This window comes from Ornithorhynchus anatinus, chromosome 6 (genome assembly GCF_004115215.2).
Source record: "Ornithorhynchus anatinus isolate Pmale09 chromosome 6, mOrnAna1.pri.v4, whole genome shotgun sequence".
NCBI classification, from domain to species: Eukaryota; Metazoa; Chordata; class Mammalia; order Monotremata; family Ornithorhynchidae; genus Ornithorhynchus; species Ornithorhynchus anatinus.
Window position 1 is genome coordinate 25,536,237 of NC_041733.1, and position 22,418 is coordinate 25,558,654.

The 22,418-nt window shown below is 41.4% G+C and overlaps 1 protein-coding gene and 1 long non-coding RNA gene across 2 annotated transcripts in view; one reads left to right on the forward strand and one right to left on the reverse strand.

The window, feature by feature from the left end:
* ADGRG4 (adhesion G protein-coupled receptor G4) overlaps nt 1–12,930 on the forward strand; it is a 45,056-nt gene extending 32,126 nt beyond the window's left edge. Inside the window, exons 16-22 of the mRNA XM_039912448.1 lie at nt 787–908; nt 2,382–2,650; nt 4,405–4,483; nt 8,004–8,284; nt 11,685–11,786; nt 12,330–12,515; nt 12,803–12,930. Coding sequence (XP_039768382.1) covers nt 787–908; nt 2,382–2,650; nt 4,405–4,483; nt 8,004–8,284; nt 11,685–11,786; nt 12,330–12,515; nt 12,803–12,930 — 1,167 coding nt within the window. The remainder of the gene's footprint in view (nt 1–786; nt 909–2,381; nt 2,651–4,404; nt 4,484–8,003; nt 8,285–11,684; nt 11,787–12,329; nt 12,516–12,802) is intronic.
* A 444-nt stretch (nt 12,931–13,374) lies between these two features.
* LOC114812863 overlaps nt 13,375–22,418 on the reverse strand; it is a 36,749-nt gene continuing 27,705 nt past the window's right edge. Inside the window, exons 4-5 of the long non-coding RNA XR_003760474.2 lie at nt 18,789–18,870; nt 13,375–13,541 (exon numbers count right to left, since the gene is read on the reverse strand). This is a non-coding gene — a long non-coding RNA (uncharacterized LOC114812863). The remainder of the gene's footprint in view (nt 13,542–18,788; nt 18,871–22,418) is intronic.

Consider the following 22,418-nt stretch of genomic DNA (forward strand, 5'->3'; position numbering starts at 1 on the left):
CAAAATAGATCGCATTTTTTTTAATAGCTGCCGTTGACATAAGGTTTCCTAGCATTCAAGGTCCAGGGGACCGAGGATAAGGTTCTTCTCCGCAGCACCTGGCTGACTGAAGATATTGAATGTAAACAATGATTTATTTTATAACTGAAACTAGAACTGAACATATTTGAATTTAACATAAGCATGGAAAAGTTACAAAAATGGTGCTCTCTGGCTTTTTCTTTCCCCTGGCACGTGATCCTGGGAACACTCAATAGTCAAAGTTGATTTCTCTGGCATCTTCACATCCCGTCGTTTTTCACATTTCAGAGCTTTCCAGCTATGTGAAACGAAACTTCAAATAGGCAGAAACAAAGCTGGAGCTATTTAAAGATTACTTCCTGGACTTGCTCAGAGTTTACTGACACAATTTAAAATGAAAAATTGACCACTCTAAGACAATTTGGTGTTACGGAACTACTTTGCTACAGCAAGTTGCCTGTTCTATATAAAGCAACTTGGGTGGTTAAGTACATTTAATTAAAACAAGAATCAGGTTTGTGACAGAAAGTTCAAACTAATCACACTAGAATATAAATTTCAAGGCATGTAAAGTGATTTAAGACATTAGTGAAGCTGGTTCACTGGCCGGTTTCTTTGACTTTTCTACTCGCCCTTATTTATCCTGTAAATAATGGATACTAAAAATACCTCTGAACGGTCCACCAAGAAAATAGAAAACAATGACTTTAATCAACGATACGGCTTAACTTGATGAGGGTGAGCAATTGTTCATATGTTCCCCAGGATTTATCCAGGTCTGCCTTGGATGGTATGAATGAGAAAATCTTAACCCTTTTAACATATGCTGGATGTGGAATATCGTCTGTTTTCCTGGGATTTGCATCAGTGACATACATAGGTTTTCAGTAAGTTGATAGAATTCTTCATTCGTGTCTACGTTTGGTAATGAAGTTAGCACTAAATCTAAACGCACTTCTCCTCCCTCGCCTCATTTCACCGCGGCGACACTGGACTGTTTGTTGGCGAATGAGTTGTTCAGTGGCACTCTTTCCCCTTTGCCATCAAACATATTCACTTCTCCCCTGTACTGAAAAATCCCTCAGTGGATTCCACTATTCGCACCAGCTACTGCCTTTATCTCCCCGCTTTCTCACTGGATCCACTTTCTCTCCAACTCCCTTCTTAACCTCCTCAATCTGGTTTCCGTCCTCTTCACTCCACTGCCCTCTCCAAGGTCAACTTCTCTTTGCCCAATCAAATGGACTCTACACTATCCTAATTCTCCTACACTTCTTGGCTGACTCTAAAACCGTGGACTACTCCTTACTCCCGGAAACATTGGCAAGTCACTTCACTTCTCTGTGCCTCAGTTACCTCATCTGTAAAATGGGGATTAACTGTGAGCCTCACGTGGGACAACCTGATTCCCCTGTATCTACCCCAGCGCTTAGAACAGTGCTCGGCACATAGTAAGCGCTTAACAAATACCAACATTATTACTATTACCAAATCTTCGTTTCACCAATACAGCTCTCTCCTGGTTCCCATTACCACTTAGACTACTTCTCTCTGGCTACTTTGATTAATTTTTCTACGCCTCCGATTTTATCTCCTCAACTACCATCTCGGCACTTTGTGCCAACCACGCACTTTTGTTCTCACAACCAACTGAAGCACTTTTGACCCTATACTATAACTTAAGGACTCACCTAAACAGCCACTTTACTCCTTCCTCCTATCTATAAATTATGTTCATTCATTCAGTCGTATTTATTGAGTGCTTACTGTGGGCAGAGCACTGTACTAAGTGCTTGGAAAGTACAATTCAGCAATAAAGACAGACAATCCCTGCCCACAATGGGCTTAGTGTCCATCTCCTCTGCTATATTGCAAGATGAGAAGCAGCATGGTGTAGTGGATAGAGCCTGGGCCTGGGATTCAGAAGATCATGGGTTCTTATCCCAGCTCCACCACTTGGCTACTGAGTGACTTTGGGCAAGTCACTTTAGTTCTCTGTGCCTCAGTTACCTCATCAGTGAACAGTGGGGATTAAGAGTGTGAGTCCAATGTGGGACCGGGACTGTGTCCGACATGGTTAACTTGCATGTATCCCAGCACTTAGAACAATGCCTGGCACATATTAAGCCTTTAACACATACCATACTCATTTTTAAAATTATTTTTAAGATCCTTGTGGGCAGGGATTGTGTCTACTAACTCTGTAGTACTCTCCCAAGTGTTCTGTTCAGTGCTCTGCACACAGTAAGTGCTCAATAAATAGTATTGCTTGACTAGCTGAATCAAAGATAAAGCAACATCTGATGGAATGCAAGTCCAACTATTCATGTACAATAACTTGCCTGTGTCTTTTATTTCAGCAAGCTTCGAAAAGATTTTCCTTCCAAAATCCTCATCAATCTGTGCATTGCGCTGATGATGATGAACCTGATGTTTTTGGTGAATTCGTGGTTGACCACATTTCGAAATACTGGCCTCTGTATCACAGTCGCAGTAATGCTCCACTATTTTCTGCTTTCTGCTTTCACTTGGATGGGCCTAGAAGCCGTTCACATGTACTTTGCTCTGGTCAAAGTTTTCAATATATACATTCCAAATTACATACTGAAGTTCTGCTTGATTGGTTGGGGTAAGTAAAAACACTATGGAATTTCGAGTCTCTGTATTTCAGGTTGGGCTCTCATTAGATAAATGCTTCCGAGCCAATACTGTATAACGGTACTATTGTTTAAGGACTTCAAAAATGATTTCACCATGCACTGTCCAATACACATACCCTTTACCCTTTGTGGAAATAGTTTAAGGCTGCTCATGAAATCCGGGAAAAGAGTAGGTCAATCACGCCCTAATTTTCATCTCCTATTATGCCTCTAAATGTACCTAACTCATGCAAAGACAATGCAATTATATTCCATATTAGTTTCAATCTACTGGCTGATGCTCATATTTTTCATTGTTAGGGGACTGGAGTGATCCATTCCTCTGTGGTATTCTGCATCTTGGAAAAAAATTTAAATTCCAAAATTTTCAAATGGCAATAGCTATTTAGTTCTGTTTCAAACTGATTAATAATAATAACAGTGGTGGTATTTGTTAAGCACTTACTATGTGCAAAGCACTGTTTTAAGCGCTGGGGGAATCAAGGTGATCAGGTTGTCCTACATGGGGCTCACAGTTTTTAATCCCCATTTTACAGATGAGGTAATCCCTCTGCTGTCTCTCTACCCCCCCCTTCACCTCCCCTCAGCTAAGCCCCCTTTTCCCCCCCTTTCCCTCTGCTCCTCCCCCTCTCCCTTCCCCTCCCCTCAGCACTGTGCTCGTCCGCTCATTTGTATATATTTTTATTACCCTATTTACTTTGTTAATGAGATGTACATCCCCTTGATTCTATTTATTGCTATTGTTTTAATGAGATGTACATCCCCTTGATTCTATTTATTGCTATTGTTTTTGTCTGTCTGTCTCCTCGGATTAGACTGTAAACCCGTCAATAGGCAGAGACTGTTTATCTGTTGCTGATTTGTCCATTCAGAGTGCTTAGTATAGTGTTCTGCACATAGTAAATGCTCAATAAATACTATTGAATGAATGAATGAACGAATGAGGTACAGAGAAGTTAACTGACTCACCCACAGTCACACAGCTGGCAAGCGGCGGAGCTGGGATTAGAACCCATGACCTGATTAACACACTGCACTCTCAACCACCAGGAACTTTTTATAAAAGGATGGGAGCAACCATTTCTATATTAAATATAAATATAATCCTGAGCACCATTTTCAAACTTGAAAATTTTTCAGAGCATTTGCTGATGTAGCATCTAGAAATAGCTTTGTGCTTTAGATACTTCATATTACATGGTGTAGATCTAGAAATTTCATCTAATTCTCCTGAATTGAGACCATTACTTATTTTTTCTTTTTTTGCTATCCCTTATTAGTGCCAGCAATTCTCTGTTTAGTAAATGATGCTGACATAAAAGGTACCATAGAAAGACTCAAAGAAGTGCAAAAATGATTAAAAGCAGCAGGAACTGAAGTTCAACATTTGTAGAGAAATACACGATGCAAAACTGCACTCTGAAGCCTCGACTAGTGCCTAGTTGCCTCTTTTGACATATGCTGTTCCTCTGTAATAACAAGCGAGCGTTGTTGATGTGAGATGTTGGCATTCAGTTTTAGTTCAGCAGATTGGACAGCTTCTAGAAATATTTATCTGAAGAATTCACAGACATTTTGCAAACAACGATACTTTAATCCCCACACACACATCTGTAGCTCATTGAAATAGAGTGGTCCTCATCTGTATCCCAATTGCAGTCATTAATCATGGCCTCTCCATCACTGCCTAATGTGTTTCTTTTTGTTTTCTTTGCCATGTTAGGAATGCCAGCAATATTCATCGCAATTATACTAATTGTGAAGAAAGATTCTTATGGAGTTCTGAGTCCATCCACTTCATTGTAAGTACAAAACTCTGAGTTCATTTCAATGTTGATGCATCACTGAAATACCCAGCCTGTGCTGTTTTCTTTACTCTTGGATAAAGCATTCTCGGTATAATCAACTACAAATTATTACCTATTATCCTTCACCCCTGGGCGTTCATCGGTTGCCCACCCAGCACTTTTATTGAGTCCATTCTGATATAGTCTCTATCCCACACAGGGGCTCTCAGTCTAAGGGGAAGAGAGAACAGGAGTTTAATCTTGATTAAGATTAAACACTCAATAAATACTACTGAATAAGTGAATGAACGAACACCACAGTTATTATTAAGCACTTAGTACAGTGCAAGCTCTTAGTACAATGCTCTGCACACAGTAAGCGCTCAATAAATACAATTGAGTGAAAACAAATCAAGTCAGAAACAGTCCCTGTCCTAAATGGGGTTCTAAGTAGAAAGGAAAACAGTATTTTAACCCCATTTTACAGATAAGGAAAATGAGGCATAGAGTAAAGTTATGTGACTTTCCCAAGGTCAAAAATCAGAATTAGAACCCAGGCCTTCTGACATCCAGGCCTGTGCTCTCTCTACTATACCATGCTGACCTATAATATCTGAGGGGCTCCTCCTCCCTCAACCAACTAGCCACCCCTCTCCTTTCCCTATGCTTTATTGTGATTGACTGTGCTCCAGTTACTTCCTCCAACTAACCTTCCTGTGGGGAGAGAGTCCTCAGGTGTGACTTTCCGCCTCTTCTAGCAACTTCCAGTGTCAATTCTCCCCTTCCTCCGAATGTGCAGCTAGGCCCTTGTGACCACCACACAGCAACGGACCTCACCATCACCTCCCTATTCTCCTTGTCCCAGATTCCCATCTTGTGCCCACATGTTCCCATTCCCCTGCTTGACCCACCCACCCTTCTACCCCAACAAGAGAAATCGACTTGACAGGATCTACCGGTGTTATTCAAGGTAACTTCTCTAGCCTAGATGTAAACCAAGTCCAACCAACTTCGTAAATGAACTTGAAATGAGTTAGTGGCCTGCTCTCTACTCAGCCAAGAGGGCTTTTCTGGCCCATTTTCAACCGATCAGTCAGTGGTATTTATTGAGAGATTACTGTGGCTATAATACTGTGCCCATCACTTAGGAGGAAACAGTAGATTTATTTGACATGGTCCCTGTCCTCAAGGAACTTACAATTTAATGGAATAAAGAGTACTTACGGAAGTTAGAAATGGGATATTTCATAGGGAAACCTAAGAGGACATCTGCACCCTGCAAATGGACTTAACCTAATCGAGCCAGTATTTCCACGTTTATATCATTAGGCAGAACTTGATATTTGAAATATATATTTTAGAATGATCATTTAAAAATAGTAACAGTAGAGCAGTTCTTTATGTTTAACTGTGGCTCTCCATGAGATTACATTAACGAGGTCATTAATCCCTCATGTGTTTTCTCCTGTTAAATGTAATATCAGATCTCACATATATAAACTTATACTCTGTCCCTTCCCCTATCCGTAATTTATGTCTGTCTCCCCCATAGATTGGAAGCTCCTTGAGAGCAGAGATCATGTCTATCAATTTTATTATACTATACTCTCCCTAGTGCTTAGTAATCATAATAATAATGGCATTTGTTAAGCGCTTACTAAGTGCCAGGCACTATACTAAGCACAGGGGTGGATACAAACAAATCAGATTGGACGCAGTCCCTGCCCCATGTGGGGCTCACAATCTCAACCCTCATTTTATAGATGAGGTAAACTGAGGCACAGAGAGGTGAAGTGACTCACCCAAAGTCACACAGCAGACAAGTGGTGGAGCCGGGATTAGACCCCATGACTCCCAGGCCCGTGCTCTACCCACTACGCCGTGCGGCTTCCACTCTTCTGTGTGCTCTGCAAACCGTAAGTACTCAGTAAATACCACTGATTGATATGTAAAGCAGCTAATATGATATATTGATATTATGCAGATTTTTTTCTCCAAATGGCAGCCCAAACTGCCATTTTTTCAAATGTAACATTAATTTTCCTGTTGTTTAGTGAGAAACTTCCACTGACATCAGTGGAGAATTTGGGGCATTTAAAAGAAATAAATACCTATATCTGATGGCCTCTAGCTACTCCATCCTAATCCTTCTCGACCTCTCAGCTGCCTTTGACACTGGGGATAACCCCCTTCTCGCTGAAACAATATTCAACCTTGGCTTCAATGATACTGTCTTCCCTTGGATGTCCTCTATTTCTCTGGCCGCTCCTTCTCAGTCTCTTTCACAGGTTCCTCCTCTGCTTCCCACCCTCTCACAGTGGGAGTCTGTCAAGGCTCAGTTCGGAGTCCCCTTCTATTTTCCATCTATCCCCACTCCCTTGGAAAACTCATTCGCTCCCAAGACTTCGATTACCAACTCTATGCGGATGATTCCCCAATTTACCTCTCCAGCTCTGACCTCTTTCCTTTTCTGCAGTCTCTCATTTCTTCTGGCCTTCAGGACATGGATGACAAACTAAAATTATGTCAAAGAGAACTCACCTTTCCATTCAAACCCTGCCTTCCCCATGTCTTTCCCATCACTGTAGACAACACCACTACCTTCTCCTATCTCACAAGCTCGTAACCTTGGCATTACCCTTGACTCATCTCTCTCATTCGACTCACATATCCAGTCTGTCACCAAATCCCGTTGGTTCTACCCTCACGATGTCTCTAAAATCTACCCTTTACTTTCCATCCAAACTGCTACTAGGCTGATCCAAGCACCTGCCTTATCCTGCTTTCATTACTTCATCAGCCTTCTCACTGACCTCTCTGCCTCCTGTTTCTCCCGCTCTAGTCCATACTTCACTCTGCTGCTCAGATCATTTTTCTAAAAAACAGTTCAGTCCGAGTCTCTGCACTCAAGTCCCTACATCCATCTCCTCATCAAGCAAAAATTCCTTAATCATCACTTCTGAAGCACTCAATCACCTTGCTCCCTCCAATCTCACCTCATTCATTTCCAACCCAGTCTACCCACTTCGTCCTTCGACGCCAACTTACTCACTGCACCTCAATCTCATTTATCTCACCGTCGACCCCTTGCCCACGTCCTTCCCCTGGCCTGGAATTCTCACTTTATAAATAATAGACCACCAATCTTCCAACTTTCAAAGCTTTATTAAAATCTCATCTCCTCCAAGAGGGCTTCCTCAATTAAGCCCTCTTTTCCCTACTCCCTCACCCTTCTTCATCACCTATGTCCTTGGATCTGTACCCTTTAGGTACTCACTATTCACCCCATACTTAGTCCCGCAGTTTTATGGATCTGTAATTTATTTTACTGATCTGTCTTCTCCTCTAGACTGAAAACTTCTTGTGGGAAGGGAATGTACCTACCAACTCTATTGTATTGTACTCTCCCAGGGGCTCTGTACAATGCTCTGCACAGAGTAAGCAATCAATAAATACCACAGATTTACTGATACCTATACAATCCCTTAGCATTTTCCCCACTTGAGAAAATGTTTCTTTTTCTTTTTTTCTACAGTTGCTGGATTCAAGATGGCGTTGTCTTTTATGTCTCAGTTGTGGCCTATTTTTGCTTAATATTTCTCATGAATACGTCAATGTTCATTACTGTTCTTGTCCAGATGAATTCCTTGAAATCAAAACATCAGAGATCACGGAAAAAAGTAATTCTGCATGATTTGAAGAGCACCACTAGCTTAACATTTTTACTAGGATTAACCTGGGGCTTTGCCTTTTTTGCCTGGGGTCCTGTGAGGATTATTTTCTTGTATTTTTTTGCCATTTTTAACACTTTGCAAGGTAATTACTGCATTTCAGTCATCATATGTTGATTTAGCCTGAGGCTTTATTGTAGGTTTTAAAGTACTTTAAACTGGAATTTTTCAAAAACCACCAGATGGGTAAGTTACCACTTGAATTGGTGAGACATCTGTGTTCATTTTTAATACCCCCCGATCATAAGTATATTTACAGGAATTAGCTCAAATGAAGAGAAGAGAAACCGATTTCGGACTCGGGATGTGATTTTATGACACCAAACTTATTTAATTTTGTCTAGAAGAGGGAAGTGCTTTATTGGTTTTCCATGGATTTAATTTCTAAGGTTGCATTTTTGCACTTGAAGATCAGAGGTGATTCTGACTCTATATTGACTGATTTCACTGAATAGAATACTCCTTATTCCCTGCCTTGTGCACCAGCCCATCGCTCTGCCTTTTGTCAATCTGTAGCTGGTTGTGGGCAAGGACTGTGTCTACTGATGCTTTTCTACTCCCTCAATTGCTCAGTAGAATGCAGAGCGTTCAGGAATACCATGACGTAGACCAGGACTGAAATAAACAGGAGTCAGTAGAGGGGTGCATGACCATTAAAGAGACACTTAGAGAGCAGCGATATCTGGGTACCTGGGAGTGCTGGCTAGTCAGAAATGTGAAATATAAAATACCTCTCCTTTGAAGGTTGTGTTATATTCTGGGGCTTCATTAGCTTGTTCCAATCTTTTATAGCTCAGCAGTGCTTTTCAACTAATTTTTTGTTTGTGAATACCACTTGGTCCCTGTTCTGTACAACAGAAGGGAAGCTGTGGGGAGGAAGGATGGCAGAAGCTCCACCACAAATAGATCCACGATGGGGAATGAAAATGACACTTGTGGGGATAGGGTAAATTTTAGTAAAAACCAATTCCTTTACCTTAAAACTCTTACATATAAAGCTTTTATCAAGCCCCTGGTACTCATACCTCTGTGAAAGGCACTGCTTTGGGATAGCTTTTAAAGAACAGATAATGAAAAAAGTGATTAGGATGTAAAAGGCAAAAACTTGACATCTAGCTGTATTGCCACAAAGCCTGAATAGTAAAATTCTCATTTAGAATGGTACTCAGTACACAGCAAGTGCAAATAAATGCTATCACTATTAAAAAGAGCCAATAAAACTTAAACTAAACAATAAACTTAGTTTTATTCCAATTTAGAAAAGTCTACTTGCAAGCTAGTAAATCTTCCCAGTGCACAAATCAATCCATGGTATTTATTGAGCACTTACTATGTGCAGACTGCAAGCTCGTTGTCTAGATTGTAAGCCCACTGTGGGCAGAGAATTTGTCTGTTTATCATTATACTGTACTCTTACAAGTGCTTAGTACAGTGCTCCGCACAGGGTAAGTGCTCAATAAATATGATTGACTTATTGCAGAACACTGTACGAAGTGGTTGGGAGAGCACATACAATTCACTGCACTCAATGAGCTTGCAGTCTAGAGCACTCATATATAATAATAATAATTAATAATATTTACAGTATTTGTTAAGCACTTACTATGTGCCGGGCACCGTACTAAGCACTGGGGTGGATACAAGTAAATCGGGTTGGACACAGTTCCTACACCATATGGGGCTCACAGTCTTCATCACCATTTTACAGAGGAGGTAACTGAGGCACAGAGAAGTGAAGTGGCTTGCCCAAGGCCACACAGTAGACAAATGGCGGAGCTGGGATTAGAACCCATGACCTTCTGACTCCCAGGCCCGTGCTCTATCCTCTACGCCATGCTGCTCCTCAAATATATATGCTCTTCCTGCCAAGTTCCATAGTTTGCAGTTGAATATATTGAGAAATGAATGGTAAAATATGGAGTTGTTTGATCTACATCATTTTTACCTTAGGCATTCTAATATAAGACAAGATGAGTAAAGTGTCTCCTGATACCCTCCTTCCTGAAAATAATGAGGAGGAAAGTGGCAACCCCTCTAATAGACTACATTCTAGTGATTAAACCCATCAAAATGTTATCAAAAGAAAGGAAAAAATAGAGTTGTCAAGCAGAAAGTAGCGGCATCTGGAAATTCAGAGCAGGCACAATAATCTCACTGCTTAAAATAGTGCACAAGATGCTTGCCAATATCACCATTCCTCATTCATGCAGAAATATTAGGAGTTTAATGCACCTCAAAGATGTATTGGGCTTGTCATTTGGGCCACTGCATCTCTGATTTTCGGAGATAAAGAATTAATCATAATAGCTCCCTTACTGGTCTATCTACCTCCTGCCTCTCCCCTCTTCAATCTACTTTATATTCAGCTGAACCTATCAATGGTCAGTCAATCAACGGTATTTCCTGAGTCCTTATTATGTGAAGAACACTGTACTAAGTGCATGAGAGAGTACAATACAACAGAGTTTGTGGAGATGTTGGTTGCCCACAAGAGGCTTACAGTGTAGAGGGGGAGACAGACGTTAAAATAAAATATGGATATGTACATAAGTGCTGTGGGGCTGAGGGTGGAGTGAATATCGAGTTCTTAAAGGGTATGGATCCACGAGTCTAGGTGACACAGAAAGGAGAGGAAAGGGCTTAGTTGGGGAAGGTCGTTTGGAGGAGATGTGATTTTAACGAGGTTCTGAAGGTGGGGAGAGTGGTGGTCTATCATAATCGTAGGGGGAGGGAGCGCCAGGCCAGAGGGAGGACGTGGGCAAGGGGCCTGAGGTGAGTTAGATGAGATCAAGGGAAGGTGCTCTACCAACTCTGTTGCACTGTTCTCTCCCAACCGCTCAGTACAGTGCTCTGCACACAGTAAGTGCTCCATAAATACAACTGATCGATTGACTGATACAGTGAGTAGGTTGGCATTAGAGAAGTGAAATGTATGGGCTGGGTTGCAGCAGGAAATCAGCCGGGTAACCTCAGTATCTATTTATTATTTCCTCTTCTCTTGTACCTACCACTGCTCTCTTTTCTCTCTTTACTATTGTACATGTTATTCATTTATGTTTACCATCTCCCCTTTAATAATCTCAGGGCAAGGATCACATCTCATTTCTTTTCAAGTTCCTTAAGCAACTAGTATAGGGTTCTGCATCCAATAGGTCCTCAGTGATTTCTGTTGCTAATGTTAGGCTATACGAATGAGAGCACAGAACTTCAATTCCGCCTAAAATAACCTAGCAAGACATTACTGATCACATTCTGAGCTCTGGTAGGGTCAAAGCCCAGAGTGGGGGAAAAAAAAACAGGTTGAAATGAACTTCCAGCTACATACACCCTCTATAACTGGCTTCAAGGTGCGTGTAGAGAGGTCTGAAATGTGACTTTTTCATATCGTTAAATTGGTTTCTGTTTCCCTAGAAATAAAACAGAAAAAGAAGAGGGGACTGATGATGAATAAATCTGAGTAAGATGGACTTTCTCTTCTTGTTCAGGGCTCTTCATTTTTGTGTTTCACTGCATGATGAAGGGAAAGGTGAGAAAGCAGTGGCAGGCCCACTTCTGCTGTGGAAGATTTCGGCTGGATAACTATTCTGGTGAGAAGTCGAGTTTGGTAATGTTTGGCGTTTTTATTTAGATCGACCTTGACTCAGGGTTTCAGCTAATCACAGCACCGTTATTAAAATGAAGACTCTTCCATGTCATGAAGTTAAGTTTGTGTAGAAAATGAGAGATGGGCAGAAGATTTCAGCATCTCTTTAATCCAGCAAAGCTTATTTTTTACCTCAAATGGCTGAAATCATTCATTCAATCACTCATTCAATCGTTTTTATTGAGCGCTTACCTGGATTTACAAAATCTGGACATAAGGGTTTGAAGTGGTATAATCATATTTACAAGGATAAGGTGTAACATTCAGCCCTCTTTCACACTGAACCTGCTTGCCCCGTAAAAGATTATCCCCCAGGTAGATAGCTATCTAGTGTCCTCTGCTGAGTACCACCAATACTGTGTCGCAGAATAGAGTATTTCATAGAATGATGTAGAAAAGGGACCTTCTGGAGCCAATTAACTGAAAGTATTTTGCCTTATATTTAGCCCAATATTTTATTTCAAGTGTGTATTCTCTCTGCCTTCAGACTGGAGCAGTAAATCTGGATTAACTGTGGGTTATAAACAGGAAAGACTAAATAGAACTCTTAAACACCAGTTATCGTTACGATCCTTTCAGTCAACCAAGTCATTGAAATCTACCGTGACCAGCTCTACTTCCAAATCATCAAGCTCTCTGCAAGGTGCAGCTTCAGAAATTATCTTCCAGAACGGTAAGACAGAATAACATTCTTCAGCTACAAATGCCAGGAACCTCTAGCTGCCAAAACAGTCGATGAGTTGTCACTGGCATTCCACATGGTGGATGCTCCCATTATGGTGACCAACCATAGACAGGCTGACAGAGTGCCGGGAATCCATAGGCACTGAAGAAACTTGCATCGAGACAGAGGGTCCTGAGATTTAATATTTAACATAAATTAAAAGTTATTATTATCTGTTATTCCAAAAAGGATCAAAAATCCAGTTGTTGAGAACAATCTCCCCTTCTTTTGTTTAGATGAAGTGTATGAAGATCCTTATTCTTTATCTCCTTCTAATTATGAAGTTGTACCTGCTTGTGTAAGAAGAATAATACCTGTGGAAATTAAAATGGATTCTCCTCATACACAAAGGTTTCTACGGTGAAGTACAATAGATTTCCTTTTTTTCTGGATTAGATGAAGAATTTTGCTTGTGGGCAGTTGCTCCAACTACATATTCTAAGTATTACTGTTGTGGGGGGAGTTCGGACAGTACTTAACAGATATTAAAAATAAGGTCGGGCATTTTTATAATGAACTGTTCGTTTCAATATAGCTCATGTTAAAGTCCCTGTGCACTAAGCACTAGGAGTCTGTCCTTCACAAATGCTATTGAATCTGAGGAGTAATGCTTCCTGAATAATCGGTTTTCTAATTAATTTTAAAGTGACAATTATAATTAGCAAGAGTCAGGATGTGTGTGCATCAAGTAAAAGCTTTGATTCCCCTGATCTGTCATGTTATTCCACTGTCCAAAAGTTTATATTCTGTGAATAATGTGCCTCTGAAATGTCTCTGTTGAAGTGATGAATATACAGTGCAGGTCTGATTAATGCATTGCCAAAAATAAACACTATTTTATTAAACAGTTCTAATTTCTCTCACTAATTAGCAAAGCAATGGAAGAAATGGCAGGCAGCTGAGTTGAGGCTATCGTGGAGAACAATGATCAAACACTCTTCAGGGAATCATTTAGCTTGCTCTCCCTCCCAGTCTCTAAAAAGGAGTAAAAGGAGCTGGGTGAACACAACATGAAAACTGTGAGCTTTAAATTGTAGTAAATCATTTTCATCCCGAGTTTATAATACGAACGCCCACACCGAAGGGATATGCTGACATCTGTCCTAACTTAAATCTGTTTTAGAAAAAGGGCTGATTATATGGAATTCAGAAAAGCAACAGCAATTGTCTGTTACCTAACAACAAGTGCTTCTTCAGCTAGAGCAGTCTTCCATTTTGCCCTCTTCCTCCTCAGTCAGTCAGTCAGTCAGTCAGTCAAATTTATTGAGTGCTTACTGTGTGCAGAGCACTGTACTAAGTGCTGGGGAGAGTGCAGTATAATAATATAACAGACACAATCTCTGCCCACAGTGAGCTTACAGTCTAGAGAGGGAGGTAGACATTAATATAAATGAGATTACAGATATGTACATAAGTGCTGTGGGGCTGGGAGGGGGGATGAATAAAGGGAGCAGGTCAGGGTGGCGTAGAAGGTAGTGGGAGAAGAGGAAAAGAGGACTTAGTAAGGGACGAACCCCTCTCTGTTGCAATGTGGTGGGTGTGCCTGTGTGGTTTTGTGTACCTGCAGAGCCAGAGTTGTAGCTAGGGGGAGATGGGAGGTAATTTGAGGTACTGGTCATGTTCCTTACAGGTCAGGAGAACTTAGAGGCAAGACTGGGTTCCTGCTGAGAGAAGGGTGAGAGTCACAGAAGTATGCTAATTCTCATGATCCCACCACTGTAGCCTCAGGGGGTGTCGGGGACTAATGGGAGAAATGAATGTCAAGGGGCCAGGAAAGGCTGAGAGGAGCTGGAAGAGAAATAGAGCTGTTTTTTTCAAGTGGCTTAACTCCCTGGATGTCTACACTGTGTGGTGATCTGGGGGCTGAGCCCTTCAGGGAGAGGCGGGAATTATACGGTACTGGGGTATGCTCCGGATGTGGGAAAAGATCTCAAATCCAAATACACAGGCGGTAAGTGCTCGATAAATATGATGAATCGACTGATTAACTTCAATCTCATTTCTCTAACCAGCTGATCCGTCGCCGACTTCCTCCCTCTGGCCTGGAACTCTCTCCCCTTTCTACAGCTTCTACACAGACCATCACTCGCTTGACCTTCAGAGCCTTATTAAAATCACATCTCCTCCAAGAGGCCTTCCTCAATAATCATGTTGGTATTTGTTAAGCGCTTACTATGTGCAGAGCACTGTTCTAAGCGCTGGGGTAGATAAAGGGTAATCAGGTTGTCCCACGTGAGACTCAGTCTTCATCCCCATTTTACAGATGAGGGAACTGAGGCGCAGAGAAGTTAAGTGACTTGCCCACAGTTACACAGCTGACAAGTGGAGGAGCCGGGATTCGAACCCAGGACCTCTAACTACCAAACCCGGGCTCTTTCCACTGAGCCACGCTGCTTCCCCAACTAACTTCCTCAACCTAGCCGTCCCTCATTTCCCTTCTTCCACATTGGCTATGAGATTGAAATCTGTACTCTTTAAGCACTTGACAGTCATCCCACCTCAGCCCCACCATACTTACGTACACATCCCTAATTTATTTTAATGTCTGTTTCCCCCTCTAGACTGTAGGTTTCTTGTAAGCAGGGATCTTGTCTTCCAATTCTATTGCAAATGCCAATACTCTCCCAATAATGCAAACACTCTCCCAAATGCTTATTACAGTGCTCTGCACCCAGTAAGCACTCAATAAAATTCCAATGGTTGATTGATTGTATGCCAACTTTTTAAAAATAGTTCTAGAAAATCAAGTAAACAGTTGCAATCAGTGGTTCTCCCAAGCCGTTGTTTTCATGTTAAGCCACAGTTTGAGGTAGAAATAAGCTTGAGTATCCCTGCCGAATCCAGTCCAGTGTGACTACAGGTTGCCTAACTATAAGTGAATATGAGAAGGGAGGAGCTATCCTCTGACTGCTTTTCTGGGGATAAGGAGAGTCCTCTTACTTTGACTTTGAGCCCCATGGGGACAGGGACTATGTCCAACCAGATAAACTTGTATTTACCCCAGCACTGTTCCAAGAGAAGCAGCGTGGCTCAGTGGAAAGAGCCCGGGCTTGGGAGTCAGAAGTCATGGGTTTGAATTCTGACTCTGCCACTTGTCAGCTGTGTGACTGTGGGCAAGTCACTTCACTTCTCTGTGCCTCAGTTCCCTCATCTGTAAAATGGGGATGAAGACTGTGAGCCTCACGTGGGACAACCTCATTCCCCTGTATCTACTCCAGCATTTAGAACAGTGCTCTGCACGTAGTAAGCGCTTAACAAATACCAACATTATTATTATTATTATTAACATAGTAAGTGCTTCACAAATACCATAAAAAATGGATGATTCATTTCACAGAGAGGATTTTGATTTTCAGAATGTTTCCCAGGACATCCATCCTGCTCAGACCTTTGTTGGGCAGCAATGGGATGAGAATGTAAATGAATCTGAGTTGGAAAGAATTTCAGGGCGGACCTACTTAATGCTTGGGAGTTATTTTTAAAAAGTGCAACACCCCCGCCCCAAATGCACTGGAACTGAAACCTCTACTAACAGTGACAATTGAAAGAAGGAAGGCTCAGTAACAGTGAGGCTTCATTTACTCCACACTACAACTTCAGACAATCTGCCTTTCCTTGGCTAGCTCCCTCTACTTACATTCTAGCCAAACCTGGAAATACGATTGAGCCAGGTGCAGGGAAATCTGGCAAAAGAATTGAAGGGGTTTGAAACTGTGTCTTCAACATTCATATGATTTCACCATGGAAAGCCATTCTGAAAACTTGTTATTAATGGGACTGCTTTGGTTTAAATTGTTGCCTTTCACTTTACCAACATAGGTTGTAAGTGATCATTTTTGAAAAAGACTTTTTATAACTGGAATGTCCGGCGGCTCTTACAGAAAGATTATGATCTTCATTAATAAGCAGTTTCAAGATAACTCCTTCTCCTTCCCTGGTCATCATCACACTACCATCAAATATTAAGGAGCCTAATAACCTTGGCTCACCATACTAGTCAAATTCCTACTTATTCATGCTTTCTTGTTTTTGCTTTTCCTTATGATTTTGTTGCCCGATGCCCCACGGGGCTCAAATTCTCAGCTGTGGGTCTTGAATTCTTTCTTAATTTAGAAGCTGTTTAGCCAGTCTATTGGTTTCAACCAAAGCCCTCATAGCCTGATTTTTTACCCAAACATTAACCTAGCTTCCAATATTTTGTTTCTTCACACCTACATCAATGAGTCCATCAAGCAAAAAACAAGATGCATTTTGCTAACTTCATAGGAAAAAGTTGCCCAACCAACCCAATTTTTGTTTTGATTCCTTGGATGATAATGAATTTCTTCCTAAAGTGCAAATTGAACATATCTCTAATGTTTTGCACTCCACTTTTTAAGGTATCTGTGACAACGGATGAGTCATGTGTGGGGGAGTATAAGATGACTGGAACAAATTTTCTCGCCCCAGACATCAAACTACATCTCTGCCACACAATTATCTGGGTCTTCTATCGTGGGGATAGCGTAATGATACATAACCAATAGAATACTGTAACAGAGCCCAGGGGATAAGGAAAGCCTGCTTCGCCAGCGGAATCCCTACCATGGGCCAGAGGCATCCAGAGGGAGGAGCGGAGCAGCGCTCTCCAGGCTCAGCCTGGAATGATTTCCCAGGAAAGATAAAATGGAGCCAGTGGCAATGATGTTCCAGAGAACAGGGAAGGCCCTGTGGCTCCAGTTAGGCACAGCTTCTGGGATAGCGGCCCAAACCTCCTCTTCCTCCAAAGCCTCACACATGGTGGGGGACAGGGAGGAGAGTGAGGCTACTGGCAGGAAAGGAAGCACTGGGAAGTGGGTTAAGAGCTCTGGATGGAAGATGGAGCATTCGATGACAGGCATTTTATTAGGTCAGCTATAGGTTTTGTGAAAGAATTCTCCTTACTTTCGGCTCTGAAAAAAACTCAACTTCCTTCTGAAATATAGCAATGAGAAACTGTTTGCTGAAAAAGACTGCACGACATACCCTTATTCACCTAATACAATCCAGCTGGCAGAAAATGCAGCTAATTCTATTTTGCATAGTATCTAGTGAATTGTTGATATACAATATGGTATAGACTATTATTCAGAAATAATGTAGACACAGGTTCACACAAGACTTTCATCTTTCTGATCCAATATTCCTTTCTAATACACATTTGCATTAGGCAGTCCCCCTACACTTTCTTAACTATTAAAAATCCTAGATCAATTTGGAACTGTTTGCCAAATTTTACATATTCTGTAACCCAAATTAGCATTGTATTTCGTCAGCGTAAGGGTATACATTCTACTACAGTTCAAACTAGAAAAACTAAAATTCAGATTTATTCTTCAGACATGAATTGTCTGCCTACTGTGAGTGAGTCTCTACTTCCCCCTAATTCTTTTCATTTTTGAATATCTTCTCTTTTAGTAGGAAATTTTATTTTTCCATTAGTAGAAAGGCCTGTGCTCTTTCCACTAGGCCACACTGCCTTGACCATTCAAAGCTAGAATGCCTCTCCTGGTCTCCCTGCACTTTCCCTTTGCTCCAGAGCCATTGCATTCCTCTCCTAGATTCCTTTCAGTCAGTTCATCAGTCAATCGTAATTATTGAGCACTTAGTATACACACAGTTGGGAGAGTACAATTCAACAATAAACAGACACACTCCCTGCCCACAGTGAGTTTACAGTTGAGGGGGGAGACAGGCATTAATATAAATAAATAAATTTACGATATGTACATAAGTGCTGCGGGGATGAATAAAGGAGGCAAGTCAGGGGAACACAGAAAATTCACACGGGACTTTCAGATTCTTCACCACAGATGCCCACCCGATGGTCCCCCCCTTAGGCAATCGCCTCACTTATTTCCCACCTGAAGCTAGGCCCTGAGCATTCAACTGAGGCTGGAGGATCAAAGCCTGCATCCCCACATTCAGGAAGTTCAGCAACCTTTTTGCCTTTCCTTTCTCAAGCTCTTCTGAATCTGCTCTGTATGGCTGCCACCAAAGGTCAAAACAGCTCCTCATCTTACCCGCACCACTACGACTCACTTAATGCCACAATACAGCAGGCAAAGAGAATTTCATCCATTACTCTGAAATTTAGTTGCTGCTTATGTGACTCTTGCAAGATCTATAATTTCCACTTTCACTCACACTGAGAAAGGAATAAAAAGAAAACCCCAATGGAGGATAAATACGTCTGAAACAAACCTTTACGTCTGATGTTCTTTTGGATGCGTTCAGTTTGGCGTGTTTTATCTGCTATTCTGTCAGCATTCTCGGCAAGTCGTAGCTTGTTCAATGAGGGAAGAAGAAACTCTTTTTAAGGTTGTATTTTTAACCGCTATTATTTTAAAGCTATCTGTTATTTATTATGATGAAAATGTTTAGGACTTCAGGCAGAGAAATGCCTATTCCTGAACACTGGGCAGAATCAATCATTCGGTAGCACTTCTTGAGCACCTAAACGGGCAGAGCATCTTACAAAGTGCTTGAGAGAGTACAACTGAGTCAGAGACACGGTTTCTGCCCTTAAAGAATTTACAATATAATGAGAGCTCTTTAGCCCTCAACTAGCTCTCCCATCCCAATTCCCAATATTTATTTAAAAAGTCTCTTCATCCAGACCAACACCCCACCATGGCAGCTGCTGCCTCTGAGTCTTTGCCCCATTCTCCACGACCTAACTCTGCTCATTGGATAATGAGGCAAGAATATCTGAGTAAGTCTGAGGAACACATGATGGACCAAATCTGGAATAGATTTATTTTCAGTCTTCTGGTAATAGCTCTGGATATTTTAGCTTAATTTCTCTCTTTGCTTCTTTTTTCTTTTCCTCTCCGTCTTTCTCCTCTGTTCTCCCTTCTCTGTTTTGCTTTTCTCTTCACTCTCCCACTCTGAGGCCATGGTATCCAGGGCAGACACTCACACTGACCTTCCCCAAGGGAATGCCCTGAGCAGGAGCTTCAACAGAGAGGACAATATATGGGATTTGGGTTTCTTTTCTATTCACATCTCAGGTGAATTGTCATTTGCAAAGGCCAAGTAATGAGAGATTTTCAAAGCTATGACAAGTGAATGCTGACTGGAATTTTCCTTGAATGAGCTAGACTGTGGGAAACATCTGAGTACTTGTATAATAATAATATCTCAGCACTTACTATATGCTAAGCACTGTACTAAGCACTGGGGTAAATATGAGGTAATCGGGTCCCAAAGGGTACTCACTGCCTAAGTAGGAGGGAGAACAGGTATTGAATCCTCATTTTGCTGGTTAGAGAACTGAGGCACAGAGAAGTGACTAGTCCAAGGTCATACAGCAGCTAAGTTGCAGAGCCAGAATCAGAACCCAGGTCCTGATTCCTAGGCCCAGATTCTTTCCACTAGGTCATGCTGCTTCCCACACAATTACCCAGTACAATTCACTGGATAATTGCACAGTCCTCTCCTTTGCAATAGGAAAGGACTAAGGCCCATTGAGTCACAAAAAGGAAGGCTTAGGAAGCTGGAAAGAATTAACTCAGTAGTGCTAGAGACAATTTCCTTGTCCCATGAAAGTTCTTATTTTCTGATCAATGTGGAGTCCTGGGGCTTGCATGGTCTTCTTTCAAGGACCATGCTCCTGAAACTTTCCAGTTGAAAACCTGAAAGTCATTTAAAAAATGAAAAAAAGTAAAATGGCTTGAGCTGAGGAGGAACATATTTTAGTCTGAGCATGGTTAATAGTCTCCAGCCTCCACTATGCATCGAATGACTTTTTAAATGAAACAGTGTATCATTTATATTTCAAATGTGGCTTTGTTTAGGTTGTCATCTAGAATGAAAAGGTGTAATTTTCTTTGGGCTTGAATATTACTTCCTGCACTGGCACTATTACATTCACTCTTCCTCAGTGAATCCGCACAGATATTCTGTCATATGATTGTGTGGAGATGTTAGTCACAGTGCACAAAGACAAATCTATTAAAAAGTGTTATACTGCACGATTTAAAACAGCCAGAATGCCTTCAAATGCCATAATCTGGTTATAAATCTGAACTAAAGGCTTTAGTTAATTTATGCACGTAAAGGTATTTTGAGTACTGGATTTCCATTTTATTTATTGAAGCATGTATTTAAACAAGAGACAGGATGAAATAAGCACGTTATTAAACAGGATGATTAAAACAGATCTCATTCATTCAATTAATTCAATAGTATTTATTGAGGGCTTACTATGTGCAGAGCACTGTACTGAGTGCTTGGAGTGTACATGTCTACTGCACACTAAAGTCCTGTTCAGAGATGATCCCAAACTTTAAAAATCTTCACTGAGCATATTTTTAACTAACTCCACTCTGAAATTTAATCAGTTATGCAGCTATTTACCTGACTATCCTCTAATCCTACAAACCTTGAGAGAAGCAGTATGATTCAGTGGAAAGAGCCTAGGCTTGGGAGTCAGAGGTCATGGGTTTTAATTCCGGCTCCACCACTTGTCAGTTGTGTGACCTTGGACAAGTCACTTAACTTCTCTGTGCCACAGTTACTTCATCTGTAAAATGGGGATTAAGACTGTGAGCCCCACGTGGGACAACCTGATTCCCCTGTGTCTACTCCAGCGCTTAGAACAGTGCTTGGCACATAGTAAGTGCTTAACAAATACCAACATTATTATTATTATTGTATCTATCCCTGCACTTAGAACAGTGCTTGGCACATAGTAAGCGCTTAACAGATACCATTATTATTATCTCAGTGAATTGCCTCAAGTCACACAGCAGCAAAGGAGCAGAGCTGGGATTATAACCCGAGGTCCTCTGACTCCCAGGCCCCTGCTTCTTTCCACTAGGCCACGCACAAGGAGTCTTGCAGACAGTTGTGACGTCTCCAAAAATACACAATGTGGAAAGAAAAATTAGTAGCAAAAAGGAAGGGATAAAGGAACTATTGTTCAATGGAGAAATGCATTCTGACCCAGGTTAACAAGCTGACTCAGAATGTGGAACATTCCATTTTTTTCATTATAGAAGCTCCTAGTAAATAGTCTCTCTATATATTCTTGACACATATTGAAACTGAGCAAATGAAGCTCTTTGAGTTACTCCATGTGCTACTTTATCCACTCAGTACCAACCCAGGGTCTTTCTCTGTCTGGGGACCACTTGAGGACAACAAGGGACCCAATCTGGCCCTCCCGGCCTGCACTATTCATTCCATCCTTGGTCCTACTCCAAACAAAACCTTGCTGACAACAGTGAACCATGGAACTAGGGGTACCTGGGTCCTCCAAGAAGGGTCAGGAGAGGGAAGGCTTGCCTAAGGACCTCCAGCTTCCCCTGGTCCTGGCCTCCCTCAATCAGGCAATCAATGGAATGTACTGAGCACCTACTGTGTGCAGAGCACTGCACTAAATCCTTGGGAGAGCATAATAGAATGCAAGTAGAAATGATATCTGCCCTCAACGATCTTTCAGTCTAGTGGTTACCTTAGGAGATCACGTTTCGTAGCAAGGTGGCAAGTTCAGGTCTCCTACCAATCACTCTTCATCTTACCTCTATTTTCCTGTTTCAAGGCTCATTACTCTCATTTTGAAATAGAAGTTCTGCATAATATTTACTAGCCTATTTCTTACAGCAGCAGTAGGATGGAAGTGATTTATACATTGCATGGGCAGGCCAACTTTTTCCCATATCATACCAAAATTTGAATCCCAAATATAGCCCTTATTTCTAATCTGGAACAGAAATCTTGGGAGGCATTAAAGTTACCATTTAGTAAGCACTGTTACTTAAATCTGAAGGCTTCAACATCAAAAATGAAACAACTCCCCCAAATGGTTTTGCACCGTGACTTTCCCGT